The 14,302-nt window shown below is 35.6% G+C and overlaps 1 protein-coding gene across 10 annotated transcripts in view; it reads left to right on the top strand.

The window, feature by feature from the left end:
- The window catches only part of inf2 (inverted formin 2), a 38,288-nt gene extending 24,309 nt beyond the window's left edge, over nt 1–13,979 (top strand). For 3 of the 10 annotated variants that reach the window (XM_089120612.1, XM_039662943.2, XM_039662941.2), the window contains 12 exons: nt 153–238; nt 542–642; nt 2,987–3,057; nt 3,518–3,625; nt 4,689–4,759; nt 4,870–4,990; nt 6,721–6,885; nt 6,951–7,053; nt 8,181–8,333; nt 9,864–10,460; nt 11,563–11,616; nt 13,456–13,979. In XM_089120612.1, coding sequence (XP_088976738.1) covers nt 153–238; nt 542–642; nt 2,987–3,057; nt 3,518–3,625; nt 4,689–4,759; nt 4,870–4,990; nt 6,721–6,885; nt 6,951–7,053; nt 8,181–8,333; nt 9,864–10,460; nt 11,563–11,615 — 1,629 coding nt within the window. In that variant the 3' untranslated portion in view covers nt 11,616; nt 13,456–13,979. Of the gene's footprint in view, nt 1–152; nt 239–541; nt 643–2,986; nt 3,058–3,517; nt 3,626–4,688; nt 4,764–4,869; nt 4,991–6,720; nt 6,886–6,950; nt 7,054–8,180; nt 8,334–9,863; nt 10,461–11,562; nt 11,721–13,455 lie in introns of those variants that run through there. The other 7 variants (XR_016146726.1, XM_039662942.2, XM_039662944.2 and 4 more) reach the window with 7 other exon arrangements.
- The last annotated feature ends 323 nt before the right edge of the window (nt 13,980–14,302 follow it).

Raw genomic sequence — 14,302 nt, 5'->3', positions numbered from 1 at the left:
ACGGTAATATCATCATAACCATGAGAGGGGCACTGTAATATGTCTAATGATCAGTACAACCCCCTGAACTGTCCTTCACTTGCATAATTTACATATGGTGATGGTTAGTTAAGTGTTTTGCATTTTTAACCTGATTTCTTCTACTTCTCCAGATTGACAACTTAAGATCCTTTCAAGGGGATCAAGACAAACTGGCCAATGTGGACCGCTTTTACCTCTTACTGCTGGCTGTGCCCTGGTAAAATCACCACTTTCTGTAGTGTTTCACTCTTCCAGTATTATGCATGAGGCAGTTATTATGATATTGGCTTGATTTATAAGCTTAGACGGGATTTCTTTTTCTTCTGTGACCGTATCTCCGACCTAGAGCTTTAAAGCTACAACCACGTCAAACTGAAGGTGTTCATGCTAGGTTAAAACATGCTAGGAAGCTTAGAGAGAACTTTTATATTGGCTTGAAAAAAATTGTCAAGCATATATAAAAGTGTTTTTCTGACTAACTTTACTTTCTAGTTTAGACTTGAGTTTGTCTTTATCACAGTTACCAGCTGAGGATTGAGTGCATGTTACTGTGTGAGGAGACGCTGTCGGTGCTCGATATCCTGAAGCCGAAGGTGGAGCTGGTGGACGCGGCCTGTGAAAGTGAGTATACACCAGCGGAGTGTGTGTGTGTGTGTGTGTGTGGTCCTCTGCTGAAGATATTTAGGAGCAGAACATGCAGCAGACCATTAATAATATAAATACAGGCTCAAAGGACCATTAACCCTAAAACCGTATTCTGGACAAATGTGGGCAAAATAGTTTTGATTTATTTTTAAAAAATACTTCCCTTGATCTGAGCGGTACAAGACTTGGCTACTTTTCCTAAGTTTGCCTTCTGAACACACTCAATTCTACAATGTTAAAGGATTAGTTCACTTTTGAAAAAACTTTTGCTGATAATTTACTCGCCCCCGTGTCATCCAAGATGTTCATGTCTTTCTTTCTTCAGTCGAAAAGAAATTAAGGTTTTTGATGAAAACATTCCAGGATTTTCTCCATATAATGGACTTCAATGGGAAACAAACGGTTCAAGGTCCAAAAGACGGTTAATATCAGTTTCAGATGCAGCTTCAAATGTCTTTAAACGACACCAGACGATGAATAAGGGTCTTATCATGTGAAACGATCGCTTATTTCAAAACTTATTCCAAAAATGTAACTTTTCTAAGGACAAATGCTAGCCTTGCTCTATTCTGTGAGGCGCGTTTGTAACGTCACGTATTACGTAATTACGTTCAAAAGGTCACGGGCGACGTAGCCGGAAGTACAGAGTCAGTGTTTACAAGTTGAACGCATAGGTTGAACGTGCAAACTAACTCAAACGCCGTTTACAAAAAAAGGAATTAAAAGGTAAAACAACGATGTCGGACGATTTTGATTCTGTACTTCCTGTACTTCTGTGCTCATCGCCCGTGACCTTTTGAACGTAATTAAGTATTACGTGACGTTACAAACGCGCCTCAGAGAATATAGCCATATGGAATATAGCAAGGCTTGCATTTGTCCTTAGAAAAGTTACATTTTTGGAATAAGTTTTGAAATGAGTTTCGCATGATAAGACCCTTATTCATCGTCTGGTGTCGTTTAAAGACATTTGAAGCTGCATCTGAAACTGTTATTAACTGTCTTTTGGACCTTGAACCATCCGGTTCCCATTGAAGTCCATTATATGGAGAAAAATCCTGGAATGTTTTCATCAAAAACCTTAATTTCTTTTCGACTGAGGAAAGAAAGACATGGACATCTTGGACGACACGGGGGTGAGTAAATTATCAGCAAAAGTTTTTTCAAAAGTGAACTAATCCTTTAAGTGGGTGAGAATAAAACCTCCTTAATCTTGTATTTGGGTCAAAAATGGGCACCCATAGAAATGAATGGGAAAAACTGTAGTTTAGAGCATTATAAAATTAGCCAAAATAAGACACCAGGGCCCAGTTGTTCAAAGGTAAGCTGATCGGATTTTGGTTATCGGATTGGATCAAATCTTGAAAATGGGTTGTTCAAAAGGGAAAGAAGGAATCTGAAATCAGATTAGATCAGTGAATCCAATCCTAGTTTTAATCTGGATCAAACCTTCAGTTTGTGTTGTTCAAAACTTGTCAGTGGGATTTGGATAACTTTGATCCAAAAAACAGGATTAACCTGATCCCAACAGGGGGTAGGATCTCAAGGTGGATTTCAGGAAGAAAATGTAGTAAATTGGTCAAATAATATATTTGTATCATTTAGTGTATATACTTTTATTTATATTTTGCACTTGACTTGTGTAACCGTTGTAACAGTGATAAAGTAGACATGCTAATAATTAAGCTATTTTTAGTTAAGTAAAAATAAACTAAAAATTATCTTGTGCCCATTTGTGTTTTGTCTCAAAATAAGAAACACTTACAGTGACCCCATGTTGGCTCCTCTACCTGTTCTTTACATAGCTGGTAGCCCACGTTGTGATATGTTGTCCCATTTTAATCCGGATTTGGTCATCTTGAAAACTGTGTATCTGGATCAGGGTGATCCAGTCCGATGTTGCTTTGAAAAACCGCCATAAAAGTAAGACGGATTACCTGAAAAAATGGGATTTCCAAATCCGGATTATTTTGATCCAGATTAAATGTTTTGAACAACTGCCCCCAGGTGACAGCAAAGTCACTTCATCTTTAGGTTTTAGCTCTAAGAGCTTATTGGAATGATATTTTAATGTAGTTAAAAAAAAAAAAAAAAACTACATAGTAATTAATTTACATAGAAATAATTTACGTAGAAAATATGGTACTTTTTGAAGTAAATAAATTCAAAAACACCCCCAAAATAAAAAAAAAAACACCATAAATTGATAGACAAAACTTTATCGAAGACAGTGATATAACATTTATAATAAATAAAAACACATGAGATGTTGCAATCATCAATGCATTTAATAAGTTTTTCACACATTATCGTCCCGCAGGTCTCAGGAGAAGTTCACTGCTGCCTAGTTTCTGCAAGCTCATCCTTGACGTTGGAAACTTCCTCAACTATGTAAGAAATGCCATTAAAATGACCTTGAGTTCTTTAAAAGCTGAGATTCAGAAATGATAACAAGCGTTCTGACCAATAAGAGCAGAGCAGCTCTCAGAGAGGCGGAGCTTAGAGAGACCTTGATCGATGTGTTTTAGAAAATTAGTGCTTTTTGACCTTGGATGCGTGTAAACCTGTTGTAAGAGACTCAAAAACAAAACTGTGGGTCTTAAAAATAGCATAATGGGGTATTTTAAAGAGTTTTATGTTTATAGGATTAATTATTGCTCAGTTTATATTAATATTACATTTGTAAATCAGTGATTGCCTGCATCTGTAGCCTTTGATTGAAATGTAAACTGGGAATATGTTGTGAGGAGTCTGTGGCTGTAATGCCCATATGACCTCGGATACTCTGTATTCTGGATTCAGTGTCTCACTTCCTCATTTTGTGAATTATTAATATTTTCCTTTTTGCCAGGGAAGTCACACAGGAAACGCTGAGGGATTCAAGATTGGTTCCCTGTTGAAACTCACCGAAACCAAAGCAAACAAGAGTCGCATCACCCTCTTGCATCACATCCTGGAGGTACAGCAGATGTGTGTATTTATATCATTTGATAGGGCGTATATTTGCGCAGTATCACATGAGTGCTGATTTCGTCCTGAATAGCGCAAATGTGATATTTTACACTGCGGTTCAATAAATTTAATATGGTGATATTTAAGGCACAATATTGTCTGTTTGTGCTTAATTTTGTCAAGAACAATATTACCTATAAAGCCAGAGCAACACACAGCTGTTTCGTTTCAGAACGAATCGTCGTTTGGAGTGAATCAATGACTCTCATTCGTAAAGAGACCCATTTACTTAATTCCTAAGTGAATCAGACGTTTGAACGACTCAAATGAATGAATAATTCAATGATTTATTTAGATAATCACTGCCACCTACTGGCAGTTTTAGTTTCATATTTAGAGTATACAGTACTTTCATTTAAAAATAGAAATCTTAAATCATGTTCAAAAACCCATTAAGGTATAGTTCTTCCGAAAATGAAAATTGTCGTCATATACTCGCGCTCACGGCTGCCTAAAAGTTCATTTGTAATAAATTCTGTTAAATCAAGTAAAACATTTCTTTCTTAAACTACTTTTTGCAATGTCTATTTGATAGTTTTCTCTTCTAACACTTTAAATGATGTTTTGGGTGTAATGTCACCGCCAAATTCGATGTACATCTTGTAATTAGATCAACAAAAAAAATATATATCTTGACAGCTGTAATATAAATAACAATGGTTGTCACAAGCGCAGTAATAATGTTCAATTTAGTATTGGTTTAATTATATTAGTCATTTCAGTGTCGGTTCACCCAAAAGTAACTGTTCCAGGCCTGTATGTGCGTACACAGAGATTGGATGCTTGTGTTGTCAAGCCCCAAAAAAGAGAAAAATCACCTTAAACTGTTCCTATGACTCGAGAACTGATTCCATGTGATTTGATCTGTGTGTGTCCTTGTTTGAGCTTGGCAGTATGAACTCTGCTCTCGTGTCAGTCTGACCTATTTTGAAGTGAATTATTCCTGTTAAATGGCCTCCTTTACTGCCGTCCGCTCACACTGGGCTGTTGTGTATGTCTGTGATTTCCAGGAAGCCGAGTTAAACCACCCAGAGCTGCTGAAGCTTCCAGAAGACATCGAGGCCTGTGAGAAAGCGGCCGGGTAACACAACCATTGTTCTCTGAGTGTGTGTGTGTGTGTCACAAGATCAGTGCCGTCATTTCAGTCTCAACTGCTGCTTTGTGTGTGTGTGTGTGTGTGTGTTCTTTCAGCGTAAATCTGGAGTCGATTCAGGCAGAAACAAATAATCTTCTGAAAAGATTAAAAGATGCAGAAAAAAAGGTGTCTTCATCAGTTGAGGAGGTCAAGGAGCAGTTTTTAAGGGTTATTGAGGTAGAAACACTTAAACTGTTTATATATATATATGTATATATGTGTATATGTATATATATTAGGGCTGTGCAAAAATTTTATTCTTTTTGAACAAAATAATTATTTTGTATAAATACATATGTATGCATATATATTTTTAAGAATTATTTGCGCTTAAATTCTGTATATATACATAATCTATATTATATAAATATTTTATATATGAATAACACATTTTCTTAAATATATACATGCATGTGTGTGTATTTATATATACAAAATAATTATATACAGCACACACAAATATATTATGTAAACAGACTTTTATTTTAGATGCGATTAATCGCAATTAAATTTTGCACAGCCCTAATATATATATATATATATATATATATATATGAAGAGTTCAGATGCAAAAGCCTCTAAATGCCATTTGAAATTTTCTTCTATAATGATGATTTTTATCAAAATTGTATATTTAAGTTCAGTAATTTCACTTAAATAACAATTAATAGGTAATTATCATTGCCATTTAAGTGAAATTACTGAACTTAAATATACAAGCTTGATAAAAATCATCATTAAAGAAGAAAATTTCAAATGGCATTTAGAGGCTTTTGCATCTGAACTCTTCATGTATATATATATATATATATATATATATATGTGTGTGTGTGTGTGTGTAATATATTAAAAAATAAAATGAAAAATAAAAATTGTTTTATATAAAATATTTTTTTATATCTTTATATAAATAAAATGGTACATTAAATTCCCCCTCTAGTCAATAATTTAAACTCGTTTTTGGTAATTAAAATGACATATTTAAAGTCCCCCCTGTGGTGAAAATAAGCTTTTAATGTTGTTTATGTGTCTGTGGTGTTTTAATCTGATTTCAGACAAATCATGTGTAAATTCAATGAGTATTTCCTCCTTAAAACTGCAGTGAACCAAAGACAGTCTCAAAAACACGCTTTGAAATCGCTGGTGTTTCTGACGTCACAAACCACCTTGAAACCAATCAGATCAACGTGTTATCGTCAACCAGTGAGTGAGTGAGTGGAGGCGGGCTCATTTGCATATTCATAGAACCATGCATACTAAATGAGGCGAGGGTGTCGAGTTACATTCAAGATATTAAAGCATTACGAAGACTTTTAAATGTCATTTTGGTGATCAAAGATGAGTTTTAAGGGATAATATTTTCGGCTATTTTAGGCTTTTTTAACTTGAATGTAACTCAAAACCCTTTCTTTATTTAGTAAACGTGGATTTGACAATCCAAATAAGCCCCGCCTCCACTCACTCACTCAACTGTAGTAAGCGCTACGCGATGGCAAGTGGAAATATTGGTTTAATTCAGTCATATATGTTTGAACCGGAAACTGATTCAGAAGAAGAGCGAATTCTACAGTCGATGTATCAGAATATTAATGCGTTTTATGTACATTAGAGGCATAACAGTAACATCTCCAGTAATAGTGTGTTGCTAATGTTTTTTGTCTTTGGTAATACTGTGGACTTATGAATTTACACATGGTGTGTCTTAAAGCAGATTAAAAACACCACATTAAAACACTCGATTTTCAACACAGGGGGACTTTAACAAATTAAAATATGAAATTGTGAATACTGTATATTGCTTTCTACAGTATTTTAATATATATTAAAAAAGTGATCTATTCAACAAATCACATCTTGCTATTGTCTCTAACTGTATGAATGTTCACGTCTGTCATCCATGTCTGTAGAGGAACCTGACGGCGTGTAAAGCCCTGGAGGAGCGCTTCACGAACATCGACGGCAGGAAAGGAGATCTGGCTCAGTATCTCTGTGAAGATGTGGTTCAGCTCTCGCTGGATGAACTCTTCAGCACCCTCAAGACCTTCCGGCAGCTCTTCCTCAAAGCCTTAAAGGTCTGTGACGTCAGTGGCTTGTTCAGGATTGACCTGAGCACCAATTAAACTGTTCCTTCCTGTAGGAAAACAAGACCCGTAAAGAACAAGCTGCCAAAGCCGAGAAGAGAAAGCAGCAGCTGGCGGAGGACGACTCCAAGAGACAGAAAGGAGAAGATGGGAAGATAAGTGAGTCGTTAATCTAATTAACTAATGTATGTCCATTTATTGTCATGGTGTCCGGTGTTACGCCCCCGTCACATCCAGTTCAGGCCAGACATCGTTTATTCTGCTGTGAGTTCGGTCATACATGTGATCAAGAACCGTTAATGGGACCAAATGTTAGACGTTCACTTCTAGTCTTTGCAACCCCCTACACACACACACACACACACACTTTTATACACATACACACCAATAAATTTTGATTACAAAAAGTATGTTTTGAATTTTTAAAAATCACAGCTTCATCGCAATGTTACGAAACTTGATGACTTTTATGGCATTATGTATGTGAACACAAAAAAAAATTGAGGTCATGATCTGAGCATGCTGAGTGGTCGTAAAAAAAGTCACACTTGTGGTCTTTGGTCAAAAATGACCCCCATAAGAAATGAATGGCAAAATGACGAATTTCACAAATTTTTATTTATTTATTTTTTTTTTTACTTTTTTTTTTTCTTCAAATAAATCGTTTTTGAGATTGTTTCAACTATATATTCAAATCCACCAAAAAAAAAAAGTGTTCATAAACATCTGGGGAATTCACATGCTTCTCCATAGAGAGCTGTACATGCCATCTAGTGGTTACACCATGATCCTACGCTTTTTCTCTATACTGTAACCAGATGGTGCTAATTTTCTTCAAAAAAAAATTTTTTTCTGAAGGCCGAGACTCTATATTAATCTAAAATACTGCATTAATAATTTTTTGAAAAAAAAAAAAAATATATATATATATATAGAAAATATGAAAATATTTTTTCCATGGCAAAAATAGACCATAAATATTTCATAAATATTAATAAATTCAATCAAATTGTCTCAAAATACTAAATTACAAAGAATAAATATTATAGAACAAAAATAAATTGCATTGGTTTTACTGGGTTGGAGGAAATTAAATTTTTAGGTGTCCGGTCACTTTTGACCGGGAAGATAACAAGTGTGACTCCGAAACGAAGAGCACCTGAGGGTTAAGAAAAAAAGTCTGAATTGAGTCATATTTTCTTTTTTACATGTTTTTATCCTGTGTGGAAACAAGCTTTCCATACGTTTCCCCCAACACTAACCCCAACCTGTTCTCTGTCGCCCAGTCAGGAGAGGGCCCGTGCCGCAGGACGACGGCTGCATCATCGATCACCTCTTGGCGGATATTCGAAAGGGTTTCCATCTGAGAAAGACTCGTCCCAGGTGCGAAACGGAAAGTGCCCCTTCTAGTGAAATGCATAGGGATGCGGGACCGTCCGGTAAGAACATGATCCCGTCAGGCTCTCCACAGGCTCCAATGCAAAAGCCTCAAACGCGTCTGTTCGTTGCTCTTCTGGCGTGTGCGCTGCTGTCTATAGTGAGTGGATTAAAGGGGAAGCCGATTTGACTAGATCTTGAGTTTATTGAACGATAAAAACACACTGTAACTTTCACCGCAGTCTAAAAGAGTTTTAATTGAAACTAATAAAAGTTTCTGACATGATTACATCATCATGTGACCCCTTTAAAGGAAGAGCGTGTTTGCTTGTCCAGTCACTTATAGAGTGTGTGAGCTGAACGTCGAGGGCTTTTGGGATTCGAGCGATTCCTCAATCGGTCGGCTTTGCTGATTCTCCTCCTCGCTTCTGATTGGTGGTTTACCCCAGTCTGAGCTGTCAATCAATGCTTCACTGTTAACAAGCATGCATGCAAATGAATGTGAAATACAAGCTGTATACTGCGAAAGGGTAGTTGACGCATTTGTTTTTTTAACATTAAGTTTAGGTCAACATATGCATGTTTAAGGAAAATAATTATATTTAACTCTTATATATAAACGAATTCAACATTTTTATTCGCTAATATGAATAAGTGCTTAAAAACCCTGCGGTTTTTCCCTCAACAAAAAACGAGTTTGGTCTAACGTTTGAAAGTAAAGAAATTCATTTTTTTTCCCCCTGAATTATTCATTTTTGTTTTGTTTTTTGGTGTGAAATATTACAATTGTAATATTTATTGTTTTGTATTTCTTATTATTTCACAGTAATATTGATTATATTATCACAAACTTGTTAAAGCAAAATCATAAAGACGTATTAAAATGTAATTTCTTTTAGGTTATTCCATTATTTTTTTTTCTTTTCTGTTTTTATTTTTTAATAGGGCTGCATGATTAATCAAAATAAAGCACAATTGCAATATGGCTGCTTTCCCCCCGTCAAAATAATCTAAAAAAATAGACAAATTGAAAAATATTTGTATTTTACATTTGTACTGTAATAGTATTATCATTTTTTTTTTCTTAAATACTTGATTTTTACAGTAAAATTAGTTTTATTTATTATTTATTTATTATTATTTACGTCATATTGATAATCACAAACAAGCACCGCAAGCCTGGTGCTTTTTTTTTATTTTTATTTTTTTTTAATTATGACATTTTAAAACATAATTTCTATAAAAATGGTGATTAGATGTATTTTATTTCCCCAAATCATGCAGCCCTGCCTTTTTACCTTCACTAGTACATTTGAAATAGTCCTGCACCGAGACCCATCTGTGGACGATTCACATTCATAAAGCTGTGCAATTATTAATATTTTTAAATTGAGAAACGTTTTGAGTACGTCACACCGCAGGACACTGATGTCAACTACCCAAACACAAGCTGTACTCTGCATGTGACGTGTTATATACCGTATATGTTAGCAAGCCGACCCAAACGCTGCTGTGCTTCATGCTGACGTCTCCATTCTCTAGTCCACACACTCTTGTGTTCTTGAACAAACCCATCTCTTCTCCTTCCGAAGCAGCAAGTGTCAGGTCTGTCGAAGAAGAAGCGGGATCGCCAGTGGTCGAAAGCCTGGACTCAACTCCAGAAGATCCGGGCAGAAGCTGCGACACCAATCCCAGCAGTGAAGCCTCTCCGTTGTGTCACGGTGACCCAGAGAGCCTTTCTTCAGACGTGAAGGAGCTTCACTGTCCTGACACCATCCCTGAGGTCAACTCCACAGTCCCCGATACGCCACTGAACCCGTGTGTGAGCGCCAGAACTGAGGACAATCCTCTCACAGACACACCAGCTCACGATCAGACCACAGCAGATCAGCCTGACGCTTCAGCCGGCCTGGCAGATCCACATCTGAAGCGTAATGCAGAACTCGTCAGGGCTAAGGACGATGACCCTTTAAACGCTGATATTGACCCGAAAGCAAGCAGTCCATGCGATGAGAATAAAGACACGTGTGTGGGCGACCCGCTTCAGTCGGGAAACGGTGTCGAGACACGTGATGATGTAGACGGAGTGACGCCGCAAGCCCCGCCCACTCCTCTTGTAGGCCCCGCCCACCGGAAACCTGAAAATAAGAAACATTTCTTCCAAAGAAACAAAAAAAGCAGTAATGAAGGTAATCTATTTATGTGTGTAATAAAGCTCGTGTTTTTCAGCACTGCTGATTAAAGTGTCCAATGAGTTGAAAACACCGTAAATATTTACTTTATCAAAAAAATATTTACAGTTACTATTTATATTACTTAGAGCTGGGCAACAATTAATCACATCCAAAATAAAAGTTATGTACACACACACACACATATATATATATATATATATATGTATGCGCAAATATTTTTAAATATGCGTGTGTTTATATATACAAAATAATGATACACAGTGCACACATGTTATGTAAACACAAAACATTTTTTCTATGCAATTTATCGTTGCCCAGCACTAATAATATTTTAACGTGACGCTGATGGGATATTTCTGGAAAATTCTGAAGTGTATTTTCCTGCTGTTCACAATCCCAGATATTTTGCTAATTGTTTGAATGTCATGAAAACATGTTCTAGTCACATTTCAGCCCAAGATCAAAAGAAAATGGCTATTAATTTTTGTATTATTTAATGCATATTTTACAGTTATTTACAATCAGCATAAAGCATTGCAAATAGCACGCTATATTTATATATTTAAAAATATATTTAAATATGAATAAATACAAACTTTTTTATTCATATTAAATATATATATATATATATATATATATATATATATATATATATATATATTACAATTTAGTAAAACTATATTTTTAGTTCACTTTTTTTAAATTGTCAATAATAAATTATTTAATTATTTTAATTATTTGTTTAATTGTTTTTTATTTTTAGTTCCTTCTATTTTTAATGTAATTTTATATTATATTATAATTAAAGATCCTCTGACCTAAATTGTCGTTACATGATGTCATAATGGAAAAAAAAATAATCATTGTTCTGAAAACAGGTTTTTGATTTTCGGTTGAAACGATTGACATTTTCTGGACATGTTTTTGTGACAATGACAATTCCTGAAACGAGTTTCGCTAACACTCGTTCAGGCTGAGTGTGTGTGTGTTCTGCTTGATCTAGTCAGATGTGAGTATCTGGCATTAGTGCTGTAGAGCCTGGAAGTGAATGTCAATCATTTCTTCAGCGTGTCTCTCTCTCTTTGACTCTCTGAAGTCGAGGGTAACAGAGGCAAGGGACGCTCTAAAAAGGCGTGTGTGTTGCAGTAAGGTAGGAGAACTGAGCAGGACCTCTGCTCGACCCGCCGGACCGATCTCTACTTACCCGTCCTCCAGCTGTTATTAACATCTCGTCTCTCAAATACACTTTTTCTGGTGTGTCCTGGACAGAATCGTTTGTTTGTCTTGTATAAATCAGTTTTTGTCTCATAACTGATTCCATTTCTTTGTGTTAACAAAAATCTCTTTGTCTAAAAGGAGTAGTTCACTTTTGCTGATAATTTACTCGCCCCCATGTCATCCAAGATGTCCATGTCTTTCTTTCTTCAGTTGGAAAGAAATTAAGGTTTTTGATGAAAACATTCCAGGATTTTTCTCTACATAATGGATGTCAATGGGGTCCAAACGGTTCAAGGTCCAAAAGACACTTTCAGTGCAAACTGTTCAAAGGGCTTTAAACGATTCCAGACGATGAATCAAGCGAAACGATCGCTCATTTAATAAATAAATAACAGTTTTAAGTTTTATAAGCTCAAATGCTCGCCTTGCTCTGTTCTGTTCTGTGATGCACATTCGTGACTCTCCTGTTCGAACTCGTTCATCAAAATGAACGAATTTACCCAGGAAAAGATTCGTTCATTTTGATGAACGGGTTCGAACAGGAGAGTCATGCTTGATAAGAACCTGATTCATCGTCTGGTGTCGTTTAAAGCCCTTTGAACAGTTTGCACTGAAACTCTCTTTTGGACCTTGAACCGTTTGGACCCCATTGAAGTCCATTATATGGAGAAAATCCTGGAATGTTTTCATCAAAAACCTTCATTTCTTTTTGAGTAAATTATCAGCAAAAGTTTTTTTTTTTAAAGTGAACTACTCCTTTAAAAGGGGTGTATGTAAAATATTCAGAAACCCTTGTTTTTAGTGCCACCGGTGGCTGTTCAGTGAACTGCGGCGGCACAAATTGGAGTCTGTAAAATGTAATGTTCCTGAAAGAGTCTCTTCTGCTCATCAAAGCTGCATTTATTTGATCAAAAATACAGTAAAAACAGTGAAATATTATTATAATGTAAATCATCTGTTTTCTATGTGAATATATAGTAAAGTGTAATTTATTCCTGTGATCAAATCAATCATTACTCCAGTCTTTAGTGTCACATGATCCTTCAGAAATCACTCTAATATGAGGATCTGATGATCAACAAACATTTATGATTATTATCAGTGTTGAAAACAGTATTTTTGTGGAAACCGCAAAACCTTTGATGGATAGAAAGTCTAAAAGAACAGTATTTATTTTAAATAGAATCTTTTGTGACATTATAAATGTCACTTTTGATAAATTTGATGCATATCTTTGCCTATTTTTATGTAATTGGTTAAATATGTTAAGAGTGTGAATCACAGCGAAATGATTAATTGACTAACAGTAAATGATTGACCGCAGAAGAATGTGAATATTCTGAGCGTTTGTCTGACCGCCGTGACCTTTAACCCGACATGTGTTAGGGTCTCCTTCGGTATTTTATCTGTTATGGGGGAAAGATAAGCAGAGTAAATAGTTCAGAATAAGTCATAAAGACTCAAGATCATCCAATAGTGTGTAAAATAAAGATGTAATATAGTTTTCTGGATAAAGAGCTTAGACATTGTTTTGCTAAATATTACACAAGTAACATGTATATGAAAACTTTTTTTGGTTTCTGTTGTATGTCTGTATTAACCCCTTCAGTAATGGACCGTAATCACTCAATCCTCTTCTTGAGAAACTTTGGTGGTGTTAACATCTATTATGCTGCTATGTTGTGATTTAATGCTGATTTTCTTTGCATTTCAGGCCAAATGTTTCCACTCAATTTTTTAACGTATTTTTCATTTCATCCACTCATTTCAGGAAGCTCCAGGAAAAGGAGACCAAAAGGGAGACGGAGGAGTTGAGCGTGTTCCTGCCGTGATCCCGTCGCTCCGGGAACAGCTTTAGTGGACTGCACTGTCTGTTTTTAAATGCTAAATCTTAAGATTTGACCAAATCATTTTAAATATTTGCACAGTGTAAGATGCATTTATGATACTCCCTAGAAAACTTTGTTTACACACCAGATCAGTTGGAGGAGAGGAAAGTGAACCCAGTGTTTCTGAAACCTTTAAGATAAATGCCGTTCACTATTAATATTGCTCTGAATGTAAGCTTTATATGTTATAAAGATGTTTGGCATAAAGTATTAGTTCATTCTTATATCAATTCGAAAATATTTCTGTAATAGGCTAATATATCTCAGCAGAAGTGATGATGAGATTATATTTTGTGCTTGCAGTGGTCTTTTTGAGTGTGACTTTCATATTGATGTCAGGATGTATTTTCATGTATAAGGAGAAAATATCTAAATTATATATAAATAAAAATGGAAAATAATGTTTGAGGTTTGTTCGTTGATTTTGACACTCCCCCTACTTTCCCGCCTACTCACTTAACAAGTGATGGTCATTGGACGCGTTGTGATGAAGCCCACAGATATTCATCATGTAGATATCTGTCAGAACATGATGTGGTTCCAGCATTATCAGCTGATGTCCTATCACATGCTCAAGCCAAAGTTAAAAGTAACTGATCAATAGTTCATTGTAGTGGCTTCTTAACTCAATAAAAGCACGTAAACTGCTTTTATTGTACGTCTTCCGAGGGTGCTCTATAGATCAGATACCTGAATCCTAAATGGGTTACTTTTAAATATCTTATTAGA

The sequence above is a fragment of the Pimephales promelas genome, chromosome 15, assembly GCF_988280905.1.
Source record: "Pimephales promelas chromosome 15, fPimPro1.hap1.1, whole genome shotgun sequence".
Lineage (NCBI taxonomy): Eukaryota > Metazoa > Chordata > Actinopteri > Cypriniformes > Leuciscidae > Pimephales > Pimephales promelas.
The sequence above is the reverse complement of the archived record's forward strand: the minus strand, read 5'-3'. Positions and strand labels throughout refer to the sequence as shown.